The following is a 21,858-nucleotide window of genomic DNA, read 5'->3' on the forward strand; positions in this document are numbered from 1 at the left end:
AGAAGCACGGGACAATAGGCAGTAATCCAAAGGATTGGAGGAACGTGTGGACCATGAAAATTGTCCTATACTATTTTTAAATGTGTCTTTGTGAGTGTCAGCGTGTGCACAAAAATACTGTGCCTGAAATGTGATACACCACTATCTTCCTTGCTAGCAAATCTGGAAGAGCATTCTGAATAAATTCCTTGCACATTTCATTTGTTAAAATTTGCTGGAAGAACATATGGCTCCGCCAGAGTGACCTGGGATTCCAACTGCTACTGATATCTACTATAAATTGTAACACGAAGGTTTTTATCCTATCACAAATTTTGGGAGAGGGAATCCGTACTTGGAAGGAAGTTGAGGCTATACTGAATATTTTTTTGCCTTCTGTTCTGAGAACTTGGCGAATTACTATTTCTTTAACGACTCATAGCATAGGATCTTCCGACGTAGAGTATGTTGATATGGTATTTTTACGCTTGTTGCGCAGAAACGAACTGAATTCACTCGCAAAATTTCTACAAGTGTTAAGGATATGAAAGTAAAATGTGATTTTTCTAGACGTGATCATATGAGGAATAAGTACTAAAATCGTCACAAAATGAAAAAAAATAGCTGTTCAGGTAAATACGATTACATTTACTTAAAAAATCGGGGTATAGTTTCAAACCCATAATCAAAGTGTGTAAAATTAAACCCATACACTATTTCTGAAAACGCATAGAAGGCCTGTGTCGTGCATATGACGAAACGCGTGTGGCCTAGAAAATATGAACATTGCATGGTGAAAGAGCAGTTTTGTTTGTGAACGAATTAAGGTACAAAATTGATGGTTTAGACGAACCGTCAACAGCGAGCACCGGGCTCATGATAGACAAAGCAGCAGTTTAGTTAGAGAAGCAAGTGAGAATTTATGATTGGTAAACCTAAAGACTGTAACGATATCAAGGAAGATCTGCAGAGGATCGGCGATCGGTGCACGTACTGGTAGCTAAACCTGAATTAAATAAATGTTACGTATTACGGATAAATAAGCGAAGAAGTTTACTATTGTTCGGTTAGAACAGCGGTAAAAAAAAAGAAAAGAAAACCCCTGGAAGCAGTGGCTACGGTAGAATAACTAGAAGTAACCATCGAGACAGACGTAAAGTGGAATGACAGTATGAAACAAATGGTAGAAAAAGCCGAAGCCAGGCAGTGATTCACTCTCGCTTGACACCACTGAAGTCGCAAATGGCGATGGCCTGCGGTCAGTGGTATGCATATTAGAGGGCGTTTGTCCTTGAAGTAATCGGTTTGTAACAGTTCGTTGTTTCACGGTGGTGCCAACTGCTGCTCAAATTGCTGCTGCAGATGTAATACGAAGCACCAGAGCCATGACCATCCTGCGCCCGTCTTCTTCTGACCGCATATTCTCGTGTCAACCGCTGTCAGCAATCATGTACAGTGGCTACATTCCTGCCAAGTCTTTCTGCAATATCGCAGATGGAACAACCGTCTTAATGACCTCGTTCAAAGCCAGGGAGTTCTTGACAATGGCGTCTTCGTCATCTTAAAGGCAGTCTTGACTAACATCAACTCACCACGTCCAATCTCAAAGGTAACTAAAGCCACCACCGTTACAGAGTGTATTTAAAACGAACTTGATTTGAATCCTCAAAGTGGTGTTACTAGCGACACGCTTATGAGACTACCAACTTTTGTTTATGTTGCACAACTCCTTCCTGGTGATGCGATTTCTTTTTCCGCCAATGTATTTGCCAGAGTTGAAGATACACTACTGGCCATTACAGTTGCTACACCACGAGTATCACGTGCTACAGACGCCAAATTTAACCGATAGGAAGAAGATGCTGTGATATGCAAATGATTAGCTTTTCAGACCATTCACACAAGATTGGAGCCGGTTGCGACTCCTACAATGTGCTGACATGGATAGTGTAGCCACGTCTCGATCCCTGAGTCAAAAGATGAGGACGTTTCCAAGACAACATCAATCTGCACAAACATTTCGAAGACGTTTGCAGCAGCATGGACTATAAGCTCGGAGACCACGGCTGCGGTTACCCTTGACGCTGCATCACAGACAGGAGCGCCTGCGATGGTGTACTCGACGACGAATCTGGGTACACGATTGGCAAAACGTCATTTTTTCGGATGAATCCAGGTTCTGTTTACAGCATCATTATGGTCGCATCCGTGTTTGGCGACATCTCGGTGAATGCACATTGGAAGCGTGTATTCGTCATCGCCATACTGGCTTATTACCCAGCGTAATGATATGGGGTGCCATTGGTTACCCATCTCGGTCACCTCTTGTTCGCATCGACTGCACTTTGAACAGTGGACGTTACATTTCAGATGTGTCACAACCCGTGGCTTTACCCTTCATCGATCCCTGCGAAACCCTACATTGCAGCAGGATAATGCACGACCGCATGTTGCAAGTCCTGTACGGGCCTTTCTGGATACAGAAAACGTTCGACTGCTGCCCTGGCCAGCACATTCTCCAGATCTATCACCAATTGAAAACGTATGGTCAATGGTGGCCGAGCAACTGGCTCGTCACAATACGCCAGTCACTACTCGTGATGAACTGTGGTATCGTGTTGAAACTGCATGGGCAGCTGTGCCTGTACACGCCATCCAAGCTCTGTTTGGCTCAATACCGAGGCGTATCAAGGCCTTTATTACGGCCAGAGGTGGTTCTTCTGGGTACTAATTTCTCAGGATCTATGCACCCAAACTGCGTGAAAATGTAATCACATGTCAGTTCTAGTATATTTGTCCAATGAATACCGGCTTAGCACGTGCATTTCTTGTAGGCGTAGCAGTTTGAACGGACACTAGTGTATATTAGTACCAACCGGGCATTGATTCACAGATCTTAGAATTTGTTGTTTGACACTTGCTCACTAAGTTATTGAGTCAGGCCGTCCATAATACGAGTGCAGCATATTTATGACTACCGAGCGAGGAGGGGCAGTGATTAAAACATTAAGCTTTCGTTCCGGAGGACTGTCAAACTAGATTTAACTTACCTGTGCTTTCTCAAGTCGAATACGAATATTTAAATGCTTCCTTTGGAATGAGAAAGGCCGATTACTTTTCCCGATCTTGCATATTTCAATTTGTACTCCGTTCCTGAAAACCTAGCCTTATATCGTCGTCTTCTACGCGACGGCCGGAGCATCTGTACGTTGCTGTACATCGCGGCCAAGTTTATTACAAAAAGTATTATAAACTAATATAATATCGTATTTACTGAACCGTGACATTTCTCGCCTTGAATTAAATGGAATATTTTTGTGCGCAGAAGCTCCAGGCTCTTAATTTTCTTAAAAGAGAAGCGATTTCCGTTTCCAAAAGAACATTTCTATGGGCACCTCCCTCGAGCACCATAATAGGTTTCAACTGCAAGCCATATGACAGTTACGCCCCTGAAGATAACTGAACAGTGGAAAATGTCAACGAGTCACCAGAATCAACATATTTAATTACTCGTTTTAGTGTCATACTCCATCTTTTACTTGCGTTGCTCATTGTATTTCTTTTAGGCATCCAAAGGAATTTTTTTTTTTGGGTCATCATTTTTCTGGATGTGTTGAAGCGGCCCACCACGAGTTCCACTTCTGTGCCAACTTTTCCATCTCAGAGTACCACCTTCAACCTACATCCTCATTTATTTGCTGGATGTATTACAATCTCTGTTTTCCTATACAATTTTTACTCTCTATAGCTCCCACGGTTGTTATTTCGTGATGCCATAACAAATGACCTACATTCCTGTCCCTTCCTCTTGCCAGTGTTTTCCATATTTTCCTTTCCTCGCCAACCTGTGGACAGCGTCCTCATTCCTCGCCGTATCAGTCCACCTAATTTTCAACGTTGTTCTGTAGCACCACATCTCAAACGCTTCTATCCTCCTTCATTCTGGTTTTCCCGCAGTCCATCTCTCATGCTATACAAAACAGTTCTCCAAACGTACATTCTCAGAAATTTCTTCCTCAAAGTAAGATCTATGTCTTACACCAGTAGAATCAAGTTGGACAGTAATTCCCTTTTTGCCGGTGGTAATCTGCGTTTTATGTCCTCCTTGCTCCGTCCGTTATGGGCTATTTTGCTGCCTAGGTGGCATGCGACAGTATGCTTACTTAATATATTTAAAAACGCCGAGCATAAAAACGAGATTTTCCGATGATCATACCTTGGATCCTGTTGGTTATATAAAAAGTAGGATTAAGTGTTTTGGATAGCCTTTGGACTAGGGACCATTTGTATATCCAACATAAATATTGTCTTAGTGCCACTACGCTACACTACAGGGTCAAAGCATGAATATTACACGCTTCCTTGTGCTTAGAGAAGTGCAGGAAATTCACTTGGTAGAGCACTTCCCTGCGAAAGGCAAAGGGCATGAGTTCGAGTCTCGGTCCGGTACACAGTTTTAATCTGTCAGGAAGTTTCATATCCGCGCACACTCCGCTGCAAAGTGAAAATCTCATTCTGGAAATATCTCCCAGGCTGTGGCTAAGCCATGTCTCCTCATTATCCTTTGTTCCAGGAGTGCTAGTTCTGCAAGGTTCGCAGAAGAGCTTCTGTGAAACTTGGAAGGTAGGAGACGTACTGGCGGATTTAAAGCTGTGAGGGTGGGTCGTGAGTCGTGCTTTGGTAGTTCAGTTTGGCAGGGCACTTGCCCACGAAAGGCCAAGGTCCCGAGTTCGAGTCTCGGTCCGGCACTTAGTTTTAATCTGCCAGGAAGTTTTATATCACCACACACTCCGCTGCAGTGTGAAAATCTCATTCTGGATACATCATTTTTACTAACCAATATATTTCTTTTCGTATGAGTTACATGCCCTGCTGCAACACTGAAAAGAAGGGAACCGGCGGAAAAATACTCCTAGCGGAGAAGAAGAAATGCGAAAAATGCATATATGTTCCTGTTAATTTAGAAGACTCTGACTGAAAAGTGGTATGCCAATTGTCTCTTTCTATCTTCCTCAAGACTTTCAAAAAACTTTCCCAAAAATTTTGGCGCGTCAACATATTCACTATTTGTTTAATGGTCTCCCTCTAGCCTTGAAACAGAGTTCTGTGGGACAAAACCTGTGCAGTTTTCGCAAAGCTGATATTTATTCATACTGTTCGCAATAGGTAAAAATTGCCGCCCGATAATACATTTGTGCATATAGCCAATCAGATACTTATTGTGAGCACGTCGTTTCTCCTCCTTTTGTGTAGAAATCAGAATTCCATTTTTTTTTTTGCTTCTCGTTCCTTCTACCGTAATTTCCAAACCATGTAAAAGCTTAGCATTTTCGTGGCAAATTTAACCACGATAACCGCAAGCCGTCGCGTCTGCCCACGAAGGCATTTTATACCCTCACGTTCCATGCTTGCACTGCGACGTAGAAAGGCGCATTGCTTTAATACGAGTTTGGCTGTACCTAGTCACGTGACTAATTTAGTTGCCGCTACGGCCGCATTACCACTTCGCCTTGCCTGGTAAAACCCCCTTATTGTTCACATCATTTTGTTGTCTCTTGTAGGTTTAGCTAGTGTTGTAACCAAGTGGCTAATCAACTTCTCTCATCCATTTGTTTCAGCCCCTGAACTCAAGACATGCAAACAGACAGACCCTCAATACAACGACTGCTTGAAAAATGCATTGCAGGGGGCATTACCCTCGCTATCTAAAGGTAAGTTCCGCATTTGGTTTAATACTACGAGCAAGCTGACAGACATAATCTTATCGAGATTTTTATCGCAATAGCACTACTTTATTTTTAAGGACAACACCAAGTGTTGACAACCTAGGCCAAGTACACCTGCTTTAACTATTCAACAAATATTGAGAACATGAAAGTGCTATTAATGTGCGGTTTTCACAGAATGGATTGGAAGTCAGGGGCTCATTTTGTTAGCCGACCAACAGATGTAATAATATTCAGAAAGTGTACTACTTGTGCAAACATACACTTTTCTAAACGGAAGAATCTCTATTGACACTAACAAACTAAAATCACAGTACAATAGAATATCAATGGTGTTTGTTGCAGGATTCTGTTGTCAGTTGATTACGAGATAGCGTATTTTGAAAAGTTCCTGATATGGTTGGGAGCAGGATACAGGGGCTGCTGGAGTGGAAGGCTGAGCAACAAATTGAGGATAGAATATAAAATTTAATTTATTACGCAAGAAAATTCGTGCAAGGTACTGGTAACAACATACTGCAATATAACTTGTTCAATTTAAATGTGTATCAGCTGATTTAACATGAATCATCAACAAGTTATCTAACATCAAACAATATGCAAATATGAGATTTAAACCTTTCCCAAAATTTTTATGCTCGTAAAATGTTATTACGAAACACAGAAAATTACCAAACTAATCACTGTATTTAAGCGTTACATAACCTAATGGGCACAATGTCTTACAGGAAATAATATCCCAGACTTATAGCAATATCTTCCCAGTACAGCACTGCCTTACGTGACCTTGTGTGCCACAAGGATTGACAGAACCACTTATATAGTTAATTGGTAAATATTACCCACAATGGCGCTTGCGTTATAATCTTACGTAGCACTGTTTTACCAAGACAATGGAATTAAAGCGAAGGACAGTCTGGTCCAGAATAACGAGTGCCCTAGCACTACTCAGAATCAGTAATGAACTGTTTTATAAGGCAAGCACATTCAGTTGAGACAAGTTAACAAGACAGTGGCTCCATCTAAATTTTACCACAGAAATCCAACAATAGTCGTAGGCCAGACGGTGACTAGAAAAGGATTGATAACAAGTTACCGCACTGGCGGTTGGCACTAAACCCCTGGCGTGCGATAGATGTGTGGGCCACAAACCCCGTTGCAACAGGAGCCATTAAAAACAGTACCCACAGAACTCTTTCAAAAAACACACCGTGAAATGACGTCATAGGGGTTTCCAAAACAGTTTAACACTCACTAGCAGTGGGTAAGAGAAAAGCACAATAAAAAAGCAAACAGACACGGCACTTACAATTAGCCTTGAATTAGTGAGTAAGAGAAAAGCACAATAAAAAAGCAAACAGACACGGCACTTACAATTAGCCTTGAATTATTCTTAGCTGTGGTTAAGATTGAATTAACTTTAATCCAACAGGTAAACAGTGGTGTAACAGTAGACTTATACTTTACTTGACTAGCGTGACAATTTGGGCGTCTCTTAACTGACATAAGTTCATTAACAAACTGAAATGCAATTTAAAGACACTCAAGTAAGGGTATTGTGGAACACTTCATCAACAATTTAAGCAAACACACCCACATAGGCACTCCAGTTCATGCGTAAATCAACCAGGGCACAAGTCAGTATTTCGACACGCTACGTGGGAACACTCACTGCTCAGTAGCGCAAGCCAGAATACGACAGAAAGAAATCTCGCTGTGACTCCACCAGATGGCTCAGAGCACTATGGGACTTAACTTCTGAGGTCATCAGTCCCCTAGAACTTAGAACAAACCCAAGGACATCACACACGTCCATGCCCGAGGCAGGATTCGAACTAGCGGTCGCGCAGTTCCAGACTGAAGCGCGTAGAACCGATCGGCCACCCCAGCCGTCCACCAGATGAAGATGCACCAAAGTAATAGCTCACCTTTGACAACATCAGTCGGAATGCCGCTAACAAGGTAAAGGCCAGAATAACACCAGCCCGTAGCCGCAGCGTGAGGAAGGTTGAACTCGTAAACAGAACTAACGGCAGCGAGTCACTGCAGCACCTCCAGTTCCGCTGCTCTGTCGGCCCCCATGCAACTGCCACCCCCACGCCACTTCCCGACGCGACTTCCGCGATATTCCGGCGTCGCTCCACCCAGGCCCGCTCGTCTCTCTCTCCACCCGAGACTCCCTTTCGGCGTCCCGCACGGAGGGCGCACCAACCCGCGCACCGCAAAGCGAATCGAAAGAGATCGGACACACTACACCGGAACAATCAAATCGCAGGAGCACACGGCACAGTTCCCACATCGACACTTTTACAATATCTGTTACAGCACACACTTAATAACACAACAAGTGTATACACTAATTATGCGAATTCTGACCAGTAATTAGACAACTGACCATCACAGATTGTGTTCAAAATGACCACCGGCAGCTGCAACACACGTTTAGTTTGGTATGGAACGACTGCTGCACACGTGCTAACATTTCCGAGAAGGCAGCACCACGGGCTTTAACAGCCATCATGTTGGTACCACAGGTTCCTTCTACTCTGCAGAAGCACGTCTTCTAGCATCCGTGGAAGGTGGTCTGTTAGGAGGCAGCGATACTTGTGCGCCTTTGAGCTCATGGCTCACTATCCCACACCACACGTTCCATCTGACGAAACCGACAGGGATAGTCAGCAGACGAATAGTGCATGTTTCAGTGGTTTACCTGGCCATGATTAGTAAAAGTGGCTTCATCACGAAACGATATGCATGTACATCTGGATTATCCTGTCTTAATGCTCATGTACAGCAGTAGATCCAAATATCATAAACGTTTCCACGGAGCTCTTGATGGAGGGAGATGACATTATAATTTACCATATTTTTAATTTGGTAATGTCAATAGGCATTATTTGATTTAAAGACGTGTATGTTTGCACAACAAATTCACTTTCTAAGTATTATTAAAATCTGTTGATTGGCTAACAATACGAGCCCCTAATACCACTCCATTCTGTGAAAACCGCGCAACAATAGCGCTTTCCATTTCCACAATATTTGCCACGCAAGTTATAGGTGACTCATCCTTGATATATTTAGCTATAGTGCGGAATATGATACTTCTTTTTGTTGTCAAATTTTATACCACTGAAAACTCCTTTGTTTAATGTTGGGATGAAGAGCTTTTCAGTTGTGAAAATCCGTCTTGTACTCCTAGTTTCTGCACATAAAGTGAGAGAAATTAAATATCCATTACGTATGCAAAAAATTGTGATTTAGAAACAGTTTTACTGTCATTTTTCTGATTTTTATAAAAATACTGCCACCTGTTGACGTACAAGAATGTTCTTGGACTAATGAAATTTCTCTCGAAATGGAAAGACATGTCTCTATTACAAACAGAAGTACTATCTACATTCAAAAAAGGTGTTTACATTTAATGAGGAAGATATTGTGATTGCAATTTGTTATAATCTTTGCTTGATGTGTGTGTCGAAGAGAAAGTAGATAAATGTTCCAAACACGAATAAAGTACAGTGGAAAGAGTTGTAAAGTCCTATGACCTTTCAGTTGAAGGCTGTGAGCAACTGTTCGATGTAAATGACGCCCTTATTAGCAAGAAATTTTATGTGAGGAGAAATAGAGACAGAATTTTGGATCAGTAGAAGTGATTAAAAATTAGATAGAAATTCTAGTTGGAAAGAATGATTCAGAAAAAAATGTTTTCGGGAGCCTTGAGCCAAATTTAACACTTCTGTCTCGCACTGGGGAAACTGACAAGTTTCAAAGAAGTGACTACTTAATAATTTTTTGTGCTGTAGGAAGTACGTTTTCGAAGATGACTGGATCAAAGAACAAGTGAAACATAAGCTGGCATAGACGTAAAAAACCTCTTCGGGTGGAAACATATGCAAAATCTGGCTTCCAATTGAGGACAAAAATTCTGAGTCAGTGTCACTGGACAAGAGAACTGTATGGAAGTGAAAAGTTGTTAATGGGAAACTCAGAAAACAACAAATAATAAGCATCTGTAATGTCAATATATAGCAGGACACTGAAAATTAATTTTAGAAGTAAAGTGCCGTGTTAGAAAGTATTAGACAGTTTGGACACGGAAAGAAGAGACCACACTATTCTTTTGGGAGATACAATTGTGTATTTGCTGTAACAAAACTTAATTGGCTAGAGTTTGCTGCAAATAGTCTTACGCCTCTTACTTTATCTGTATCGCAACCAACACTTCAAGGAATTCTGGAAAATACTCTGAAAACCCGAAAAGGATTACGAAACAGGTTTCATACAGATCGATTGAAAAGATCGAAACCTTAGAGATTATCCTGGAGGTAAATCTCCTGCGGAAAGTCGAAGGAAAACGTTTACAGGTTCTTACACGAAAAAATTATAAGACAGCTACGACTCTTTGGAGGAAAATACTCCAACTAGCAGTCCCACTATGTTAACAGCGTGCTTTTATCTGTCCAGGAATCCGAAGCCTAGAGGCACAGCCGATTGACCCTCTCACAATCACGTCGCTCTCCATCTCTGAGGAGAAGGACAAACCAGTGGCTATCAACCTTGACTTCAGCAACTTCCAGATCACAGGCATCTCCAGTGCCATCATCGACTCTTTCGAGTGAGTACAAATTATGTGTGTCACATTTAGCTGTTAAGGGGCTAAGGAACCAAAACTGCGCTTCTTCAAGAAAATTATTTTGCCACCTACGGTTCTTAAACCAATGCACCCCACTTTGGCACTGGATTAAGAAACACTTTGGCCAAATACGCAGTAAGTGTTATACATTTTCAACTATTACATATTCAGTTATGAACAACTTCTTCTGAAACACTCAAATAAAAATTACATCTTTAGAAAACAGAAAACTGTCCTATTTTTTTGTTGTTGAAGTACCTGAAACCGATGAAATAATATTTTGACGTCTCCTTCTTCTTTATGTATTTATATATTTCCTTAAAGATCTATACATTACCTTAAGGTTGGATGTAACAGTTGAAGTAAATGGAAGTTGAACAAAAAATAAATCGTAACACTGAGATGTTTTACTAAGATAAATTCCACGCTTTTGTCTTAAATGAAAATGTCTCCTGTTGAGATCGTTAGTCACTGTCATAGAGAATGCTTCTTACTACAGGTAACAGTACTTTTCTAGCCTATAGCCTATAATTTGGCAAAGGAAGTTTGGCCATGGGTTCAGTGTGTGGTCATGAACTCCATACTTACGCTCGACACGCTTCCTAATGTTGCTCTGAATGTGTCATCCGACAGCTAGTCTTCGCTGGAAATTTGTTACACCCCTCAAGGCTGCAGATATGTGTAACATCGAGTGACAAGAACCTCTCCGGTGTCATTTTGTATCAAATGAATGAGAAAAAGCTCTGAAATATACAGGGTGAATCACGTAAGACTTGCATCGCAAATATTGCGGAAATGGAAAGTGCTGTTGATGTGCGAGTTTCATAGATTGGACTGATAGTCAAGGGCTCGTATTTTCATCCAATCAATACATTAAAAATAATAGAAAGTGTATTTGTTGTCCAAATATACACGCCTTTAAACAGAATAACGCATATTAACACAAGCAAATTAAAAATATTGAAAATTAGAATGTCAGTGACGTTTGTTGCTGAAATATAATGCGAGTCGTTCACGAGAAATCGTATCCTGAAAAGTTTTCACAATGACACTTAACTTGTGTCATTCAATCTGAGTAGTTGCTAGGTGCGATGTTTTTATGTTTGCTTACAGTATCGTTGAGTATTCCTTGTGAACATTGCGACTGGCTATTCAGTTTGTGACAGTATAAGCAACAGGTCTGAGGGAACGATGGGATTTACCAATTCAAGGAAAAAAAAACATGCTCATGGTGTTTTAAGAGTGTAGGAAGAATGCAGTTCGTCCTTGTACGTCCTTGTACGAAGTATGCGGGAAAATATCTCAGTAGACGTCAGCCATTTGGGCACTTATTTATCAACCTCTTCAACCAGTTACACGAATGTTGTAGTGTAACACATAGACAAAGTAATAGAAGGAAACAAGTGACGATAGAAGAGGGAGCAATTAATGTTCTTGCTGCTGTTGCAGTTGATCCGCACGTTAGCTCCCGCGCAATGGCACGAGGATGTGGCATGAGTCAGGCAAATGTCCTACACATTCGGCATCGACTTAGGTTCCATCCGTAACACATCTCTCTCCATCAAGAGCTCTGTGGAAAAGCTTATGAGATATGTGTCAACTTCTGTACATGGGCATTAAGTCAGGATAATCCAGAGGTACAAATATATCGTTTAGTCATGAAGTCACCTTCAGTAATCACATCAGCGTCTATGAGTGCAAACGTGTGGTATGGGATATTGAACCATGAGTTCATAGCCCCGTTTTTCACTGACCGCTCACAAGTGTCGCAGCCTCCTAAAAGACCATGTTCCACGGATGCTAGAAGACGTGCTTCTGCAGACTACGAGGAACCTGGGGTACCAATAAGATGGCTGTCCAGCCCGTAGTGCTGCCTGCTCGCACATCACCGCTGAAATGCTAACAAGTGTGCAGCACTCGTTCTATACCAAACTTTGAACGTGTATCGTAGTTGCCGGTGGTCATTTTGAACACAACCTGTGATGGTCAATTGTCTCGTTATTGGTGAAAATCCACACAACTAGTGTATGCACATGTGTTGCTCTTTAGTGTGTGTTGAAACAGGTGTTGTACAAGTGTCGTTGTGGGAACTTTTCAAAATTTGATATCTCGTAATCGACTGCAATAGAATCCTACAGCAAACACTGCTGACATTCTAGTGTGCCCCACTTTTTGTTTGTTAATGTCAATAGACATCGTCTCGTTTAGAAAAGTGTAGGTGCAGAAAACACAGGCTATCTGTTTAATATTATACTCCAAGCAGATGAGATTCTTCTGCTGAGGTGAAATCACTGATGGGGTTCCACAAGGCTCTATCTTAGGTCTACTACTTTTTCTCATACATGTAAATGACTTTCCATCTAATATACAACAAACAGAATTAGCTTTTTCCGGGTGACACCAGTGTTGTAATCAGTCCAAACAATATAAAGCAACAAAAGAAATGGTAAATGTACTCAGAAGTAATGAGTGGTTTACTGCAAAGGGGCTCAGTCTCAGTTTGAAAAAAGACGCAACACATTCAGTCCTGCACATCTAGAGCTACAACTCCAACGATAACAGTAGCACATATCAAGGACAAAATAACTAGGGTAGAAATTTATGAGTGTCCATATTGATCAGAATATAAATTAAAAAAAAACACAGTTTGGTACTCCTTAAACAACTTAGCTTAGTCATGTTTGTACTTAGAATCATTGGAAATCTTATGGTGAGACAGAAGTTCAGCATTTTGAATACTGATTCATAGTGTACTGATTCTGTCATGAAGTTTTTGTAAATAATCCATTGCAGTTCAACAGGAAGAGTGATAAACATAATTACGATAACAGAAAAAAATTGGCATTCATTTCTCCACACTAAGGTTGCCTTTACCACACAAAGGGCTGCACAGAGCTAAAACTAAAATTTTTCATTAAGTATCCAATGCTACAAAATGTATGAAGACAACAAAGTTAAATTCTAAAATGGACAGTTTCCATAGAATAATTTATTTATTCGTAATCTGTGAAATGTTATGCGTGTTAATATATGAATTACTAACCCTCTCTCTCTCTCTCTCTCTCTCTCTCTCTCTCTCTCTCTCTCTCTCTCTCTCTGTCACACACACACACACACACACACACACACACACACACACACACACACACACACGCACACACACAAACAAAGAAACAAACTCACACGCACACACACAGGCGCACACGACCTGCAAACGGTCACCATGTGGCCATATTTACAACCGACTATATAACATGAATGCAAAATGAACCGTTCCGTATCACTACGATTGATCGGTGCACATGATCTATGGTGCATAACACTAACCAACATACTAACTACATACAAACGTTCACAGAATAAAAGGGCTAATGCTTTTTACGCGATTCTACGTGCATATCAGAACTTAATAAAAGTCGGCCCTCCTCTAACAAGCTGTTTCCGGATTGCAGGATGACGCCTGGCAGTTACGACATGAACATCAAGGCACACACGACAGGACCACTGACGCTCACTGGAAAGTACAAGATCGATGGAAAAGTCCTCGTGCTGCCCATTCAGGGAGAGGGCGACTGCAAACTCACTATGGGTAAGCAACTCGTCATACATATTTCGATAGCTGACAATGGAGAAACTGTGTTAACGGCATAACTTTCTCAAAATACAACATCAGTCAAAGATCGAAATTTGAAAAAGTTTCACGTGCCAAAGCTGACGTTTATCAGAAGGATGAAAAACAAAAAGTATCTCCGCTCTGTGCGAAACTGATTTTTACCCAAAATATTGAGACGGTACTCTGATACCACTGGATTATGATGCTAACGGCATCACTGAAAATAATAATGATACTTACTAGAAAACTAATACTTCATGAAGACAGTTCTGAGTACTGTATCAGGAAACTGATAGGTTCTAATTGCCAATTAGAAAGTTAGTACAAGTTCATTCCTGAAAAGAATGAAACAGCAGCTAATCACTGTTAACAAACATATTTATTTCACAAATAGCATCGTTACCTGCTACTTACCGATCGGCTCGTCTATAGATATCTATTCACGTTCATATTACTTTTGTTGTTACCATTAGTAGTTGCGTGTTTTACTCAACAACTAATGTAAACAACTACGTAATTGACAGGTAATAGCCAGGTAAGTGGTAATGATCCAGGAATAATTTTGACAACAGTAATAGCACAATATTTATTTACCTTATTCTTCTACGAAAATAACAAACACACAGTTTCCTGAAAAACATACATCATCATTTAACTGTAAAAGAATAATTACTGAATTCAATAGCTCAATAGTATCTGTGAGATTAATAAGAATAACGACTCACAGAATGAAGTAAACAGCTTTTGATTCTAGACAATGACATACCTCTGGTTCACTGGTACTGATGTAACCCAATTGAAGGCTTCGAGTAATAATAACATTTATTCAGTATAAATAATGCACAACTCTAACACAGAGAAACAAACACAATTAAAAGTGAGAGTTCAGATCGTTGAAACAACACTTTAAACAAGGCCTTGACACAATTAAAGGTTGTTGTTGTTCTTGTCTTCAGTCCTGGGACTGGTTTGATGCATCTCTCCATGCTACTCTATGCTGTGCAAGCTGCTTCATCTACCAGTACCTACTGCAGCTTACATCCTTCTGAACTTGCTTAGTGTATTCATTTCTTGGTCTCCCTCTACGACTTTTACCCTCCACGCTGCCCTCCAGTACCAAACTGGTGATCCCTTGATGCCTCAGAACATGTCCCAACAACCGATCCCTTCTTCCAGTCAAGTTGTGCCACGAGCTCCACTTCTCCCCAATTATATTCAATACCTACTCATTAGTTATGTGATCTACCCATCTAATCTTCAGCACTCTTCTGTAACACCACATTTCAAAAGCTTCTATTCTCTTCTTGTCCAAATTACTTATCGTCCATGTTTCACTTCCATACATGGCTACACTCCATACAAATACTTTCAGAAACGACTTCCAGACACTTAAATCAGTACTTGATGTCAACAAATTTGTCTTCTTCAGAAACGCTTTCCTTGCCATTGCCAGTCTACATTTTATATCCTCTCTACTTCGACCATCATCATTTATTTTGTTCTCCAAATAGCAAAATTCCTTTACTATTTAAAGGTTACATGAAAATATTACACGGTCCAGTCAAATTAACGTGACTACCATCTATGTTCAACGTCAACCTGGAATAACCATGGCGGACGCAGGTGGCAAGACTAGTAGTGCAGGGTATATAAAACGTGTCTGAAATCAGCGCAGTTTATCTGATGATCTTTGGCTTTCGGGTTAAGTGTAGAAACATTTCTAAACGGCTGAATTTGTAAAATGTTCGAGTGCCACCATGGTTCAAGTATACCGTACGCGCAAAATGGTGCTATCCAAAAGCGGCACCGAGGCAACTGTGGTACATCACAGGCTACAAATGACAGGGATGATTTACAGCTACAGAGATGCGTACAGGCCAAAAGAAGGGCAACTGTTAAGCAACTGACCGTCCAGATGGATTAAGGGGGCCAACAACAGTATTTCCTCAACGAATTTCCAGTGAAGCTTGCTTGCCTCCGCAACAGCCACCTGGCTCATGCTTCCATACTGACTGCTTTCGATCGGCGTTGAAGGCTGGAACGTATGTCCAATACCGCAACTGGACGTCCAGATAGTGGCAACGGGTGTCCTTTTCAAATGAATCACATTTGAGGCTCCGAAACGTCTGAAAATAAGCCCCTAGCAACAATCGTTGGAAGGGCTATGGTTGGGGAATGTTTTCGCGTGGCGTTCTGTCGGTGATCTCAATGTGGAAGGCGCATTGGATCAACACAAGTATGCATCTATCCTTGAGGACCACGTACACCCCTGCATGCTGTTTATTTGTGTGCCACGCACCTCGCAGTGTGCGTGCGTGGTTCGATGAGCAGTACTCACCAGGCCACCAAAATTGCCGGGATTTAGACCCAATCAAGAATCTGCAGGACATCCTCGATCGCGCTGTTCGCACCATGAATCCTCAACCGAGAAACCTAGTGCAGCTGGCCAAGGCGCTGGAGTCGGCATAGCTCTACATCCCTGTCAATATTTACCAGAAACACATTGATTCTCTTCCTGTGCGTCTCGCAGTTGTCCGCACTGCACTACTAGGCTTCAAATAGGTGGTCACGTGATTGTGACTGGACGGTGTAATAAGAGGTAATTGTCGAAACTTCCTGGCATATTAAAACTGTGTGCCCGACTGAGACTCGAACTCGGGACCTTTCCCTTTTGCGGGAAGTTGGTCTACATCTTTTGTTTTTTGCTCTACACATTTGTTTTAGCATTAGGGGTCTTTTTTTTTCATTGAACACACTGAGAGTCATATGTATATATACATAAGCAACAGTTCTTCAAAGTACCAGTTTAACATATACAAATGAGTGTTAGGTTAACAAATTATTAGAGTAACATTAAATACAACAAAATATAACATATCCTGTTTTCTTTTTCTTTTTTGTTTCGTTTTTTTTTTCAAAATTTGTATTGAACAGACTAAAAGTACATATATATTCACTATGCAAGAGTTCTTCAAGGTACCATATCATTTAAACATATACAAATGACTGTTAGTTAAACAAAAAAATAAATTAATTAATTAAAAAGAAAAACATTAAATACAACAAAATATAACATATTCTGTATTTTTTTTGTTCTATGCATGGGAACGTGGATAAGGGTGTTGCATTATGTGACAGGTAGGCATGGTACACCCCAACTTTGAGGGTGGTCAAGGAAGACGCTGCGGAGATAACCGGCAAAAGTTTGTCGGTAAGATGGTTTTCGGGTGAGGGTGCTATGCGCGGTCACAACTTTGTAACAGAAGTCAAAGACTGTATGCGGACCACTTTGAAAGAGGTATTCTAAAGTCTGTCCTCGAAACCAGATGAGGGTATGGTGCTTAGCAAGAGGGTAGTGAAATGTCTGGGGCAACAACAGGAAATCCGGGGTTACCGTCGTTGGCGGGGCACGGAGGTAAAAGCCCACGATTCGTTGGATGAGGAGCCATACGTTTTGTTTCAGGGGGCACGTGAGACGGTGCTCGTCGGTGTCTTCGAGCTGACAGTCAGGGCAGAGTGGGGAGGTGGCCAGTCCTATGCGATAAAGTCGACTTTTAGTCATGAATTTTCCATAGGCTAAAACGTACCAGAGTGCAGACACAGACGACGGTAAAAAGGGTGCATGCACAATAATGGAGAAATAGGTGCCACATTGATCGGTGGATCGAGAGAAGCGGGTCGGAGGATATCTAAGAGACTGCGTGTTAAGGACGGAACCGTCCCCTGCCAGTGCCGCAACAGAGTGTGGACAACGAGTGCAGAAGATCGTGCCCGCACGTTGACGAGTCCGAGGCCACCTTTTGCAGGAGGCAATGTTAGAGTGTTGTAGCGGACTTTGAAAAGAGCACCTGCTGACACGAAATATCCAAAGGCTGATTGGATGCGGCGGCCAAGGAGTAACGGCATTGGGAGGATCTGGGCGACGTGTACCAGTTTAGGGGCTACATACATGTTGACATATGACACATGTTGGAGTTGGTTTAAGTTACGGTGCACTTGACCGTGGACATGGTGCCGAATCGACTGCAAAAGCCACCGGTATGCCAGGGTCACTGTGCGGTGTGTGGAGCTCGTAAATTCGATACCCAAGTAACGAAGGGTGGTACTGACTGGGAGTGCGTTCGGCCCCATAGCCGGGAGGCCGCGCCCAATGTGCATCATAGTCGATTTACGGACATTAAGAATGCTACCAGAAAGACGTCCATACTGGTGGATTCATTGGATGGCGTCATTGAGTTCCGTGGAGGAGCAGGTGAGAAAGAGGAGATCGTCCGCATAAGCCCTACAGTGAAAGGTGTAGTCTTCTTTGCGAAGAAAGTGGACCGCTGCCGACGGTTCGAGGAGCCAGACGGAGCGTAGATATTGATGACGCGCGTGTCGAAGATGGTAACAGCCATGCCTCTTCCACAAGGAAGGATTGTCGTGTCCTTGAGTGGGATTCCTTCGCGTATGTAGAAAGCCACTCCACGCCCTGATTGATCACATGTGGACGTGTATGAGTCGTAGCCGTAGACTGGTGGTAGTGTGGCAACGCGTACTACCTGAAGAAGGGCGACGTCGACGTCAGAGGGCCGAAGCATGTCACATAGGAGTCGCAGCTTGGGTACAGTGCCGATCATGTTGATGTTCAGTGTGAAAAACCGGTACGTTTGTTTCAGCGGTGGTGGACGCGCATCTACCATCACCAAGGGAAGGAAGAGGAGGGCACCGACAGGAAGTCCCGTCCCATTAGCTGCAGTGCCTTGCTTTTGATGTTAACAGGCAGCCTTGTCCGGCGGAGGCAACTCATCCGGAGGAGGGGGCGTATCTTCCTCAATCTCGTCGGCCCATGCTCCAGTTCCATGGGTCCGTCCAATGTCATTGGGAATTGCGTCGTGGTGAGAGAGATCTGGAGTTGTCGGCGGGGAGACAGGCGTCTCAACCGGCGCACCGATCGTTACATTGTGCGTGGCGACCTTCATAGTGGTCCCGTCCTGCGAAACGTCTTGTTCATCGTGACAGTTATCCGCCGACCTATGCGTGGATATGTCGGCTGGTTGGGTGTCGTCTTCGTCGTCGCGGGTGGTGACGCTTTGAGAGCCCGTGGGTGAACGGCGACGGCGACGGCGTTTGCGCACGTGTTCCTCAGTGTCGGACGACGGCAAGGAAGAGCGTCGACCTGGTTCGAAGGCGTCGGTGGGTACAATAAAATTGTCAAACAGGTGTTGTGAAGAAGTACTGTTCTCCTCAGCGTCCGGTGCGGGAGCCTGTTCCGCGGCAAGGTCGTCAGTTGGGACGTCCACACCGTCCGCAGGTGACTGGGACGGTGGGACGTGCCGATGGGAAGGACCGGGCGACGGACTGGACGAAACTGTAGACGTGGCAAGAGCCGCTGCGTAAGTGTCCTGTAGGGCGGTCATCGTGGGTGTGACGGACGCTTCCGACAACGGGAGCTGCGCGACACGTCGTTAAATGCATTCAGACGGTAGGTGACCTTCTTTCCCGCAACCGGAACAGGTTCGAGGTTGGCCGTCGTACATTATAATGGCACGGCAGCCTCCGATACGTAGATAGGAAGGAATGTGTTTATGCAGCTCGATGCGGACCTGTCTAACACCGTTTAAAACGGGATAGGTCTGAAATTGTACCCATCGTTCGGCAACATGTTCCAGAACGTTGCCATAGGGACGAAGCGCCTCGATGACGACGTATGCAGGTAGTTCGAAGATCCTTATCGTCCGTGTGCCGAGACCTGCTTGATCGACGGTAACGGGTCCGAAGTTACTGTCGGAATGACAGAAGCGCAGTCCACGTTTTGCCTCTTGAAGCACCTTGTCGCACGCCGCATCGTTGATCATTTTGACGTAGACGGTACTGCTAACTATCGACAAGTGGATACCAATTAGATCCGTTGGTGGTATTTTAACATCATCGCGGATAAATCGTTCTACCTCCAGGGCCTTGGGTAGGGCGAAGTCGGAACAAAAGTTGAAACGTAATGTCTTTTCCGATAGTTGTGCACCATGGTGGTCTAGAAGGGAAAACGGCACTTACAGCGGCCGAAGTAAACACAAACACACTGTGCGCGCCTCGCTCGCAGCGCTCTATCGCGTGACCGCTTCGCAGCACTGCCGGCGGCAGATTGCCCATCTGAGCTACCGAAGCACAACTCACGCCCGGTCCTCACAGCTTTACTTCTGCCAGAATGTTGTCTCCTACCTGCCATGAGACGAGATACTGGCAGAAGTAAAGCTGTGAGGACCAGGAGTGAGTCGTGCTTCTGTAGCTCAGATCGTAGAGCACTTGCCCGCGAAAGGCAAAGGTCCCGAGTTCGAGTCTCGGTCGGGCACACAGTTTTAATCTGCCAGGAAGTTTCATATAAGCGCATACTCCACTGCAGAGTGAAAATCTGATTCAGGTAATTGTCGTTAACTGCTGAGCACACCTAAAACATTAATCAAAGCACCTCAACTATTCCATCTCCAGCATAGAGCCGGGAAGACGGGAGAACGAAACGGACGGTGACTACAGGCTCCTCACTGTCTGTCTTCGCGTGTAGACAACAATGAGTACATATGAATTGTCATTTCTTGTTGCAGACAACATTGATGTCCTCCTGAACCTGAAGGGCGTACCGCTGGAGAAAGGCGGACAGACATACGCTGACATCAAGGACTTCAAGTTCTCCTTCGATACTAAGAAAATGACCTTCGACTTCAACAACCTGTTTAACGGCGACAAGGCATTAGGTAAGAAATTTTCCTTAATTTCGTAACGCACAGAACTGGAATTGCCCATGGAGATCAAGCATTACTAGATTTTGCCATTATTTTCACCTCTAAATTAAAAGCAGAAAACTTGTTGTAACGGACAGAACTGAAAGTGCACACTACAGTCAGACGCAGTAGAATAATCCTGAGACGTCGAGTGATACTTTGCCCCTAGTCACTGCGCATCGTTCCATCATTTAGTGAACACCCGATCCGAGTATGATGGAGCCACTGACCCTATCTTGCCTGAGGTACGCCATCATATCGTCTCCATCTAGCGTGATAATAGTATGCCTTCCACGGAAATTGATAATGGTTTATGCCTACAGATGCTAAAGTAATTGTTTTTTTAATTCTCTCTCTCTTCAGTGATGCTGTCGCTTCCATTTCATTTCAGACACCAATCTTGTAACTGTATGTCTCATACGTAGTCTAATAGTAGTCGGAAAAACCTGGTCTCTTCTCTTGTCTTTCAGTCTTAAACCTCACGTCGGAATACCATAAAAGAAAATTGGTTAAGAGGTAGTGTATTGTAATCTATTGCCAAAACAAGAAATGTTGACGTTATTTTCTCGGAAATCACCCTAAACATTTTTTGATGAATTCACTGGCCTTATGATAGTTACTTCAATTTCTCTCCTGATTACCCCCTGTCAAGTCTAAATCTGTATCATATTTTTGGATCGACTTAATACAACACACGTTTTGAATGAAGTCATTCCCGCCATTTAATTGTAATTTTATTGTTATTATTAAAATCTGGCGAACTCAGGACAATTTGAAGCAGATGACATATGACGTAATTTTTCCCTTTTTTTTGACTTCCCAATATACCTATATTATTTCCGTCTGTTATTCTATTCTTTCTCCTGTCTCCTTTTGTGTTTTCTTCTGGAAAGCACTAACTCTTGATACTTTTTTTCCTGAATTCATTTATGTTTTGCATGTCTTTGTATGTCATTTCCCACTCCTGTAGATCTTTTTTAAGTTACATAAACCATGAGATTCGTGTTTTTGGACTTTTTCAGAGCAGATGAAAATTTTATTTGTCAGCCTCTAGTTATCTAATGTTTTTAAGTGGTCATAAAATGTAATTATTACTGTTCTCGTTGTATCTATTATAGTCCCAGTCTTTTCAGACACTTACTTCTTGCT

The 21,858-nt window shown here is 42.7% G+C and overlaps 1 protein-coding gene across 1 annotated transcript in view; it reads left to right on the forward strand.

Moving 5' to 3' along the window:
* LOC126284605 (protein takeout-like) overlaps positions 1 to 21,858 on the forward strand; it is a 58,891-nt gene that overhangs the window by 23,802 nt on the left and 13,231 nt on the right. Inside the window, exons 2-5 of the mRNA XM_049983652.1 lie at positions 5,598 to 5,690; positions 10,173 to 10,323; positions 13,794 to 13,930; positions 20,533 to 20,682. Coding sequence (XP_049839609.1) covers positions 5,598 to 5,690; positions 10,173 to 10,323; positions 13,794 to 13,930; positions 20,533 to 20,682 — 531 coding nt within the window. The remainder of the gene's footprint in view (positions 1 to 5,597; positions 5,691 to 10,172; positions 10,324 to 13,793; positions 13,931 to 20,532; positions 20,683 to 21,858) is intronic.

The sequence above is a fragment of the Schistocerca gregaria genome, chromosome 8, assembly GCF_023897955.1.
Source record: "Schistocerca gregaria isolate iqSchGreg1 chromosome 8, iqSchGreg1.2, whole genome shotgun sequence".
Lineage (NCBI taxonomy): Eukaryota > Metazoa > Arthropoda > Insecta > Orthoptera > Acrididae > Schistocerca > Schistocerca gregaria.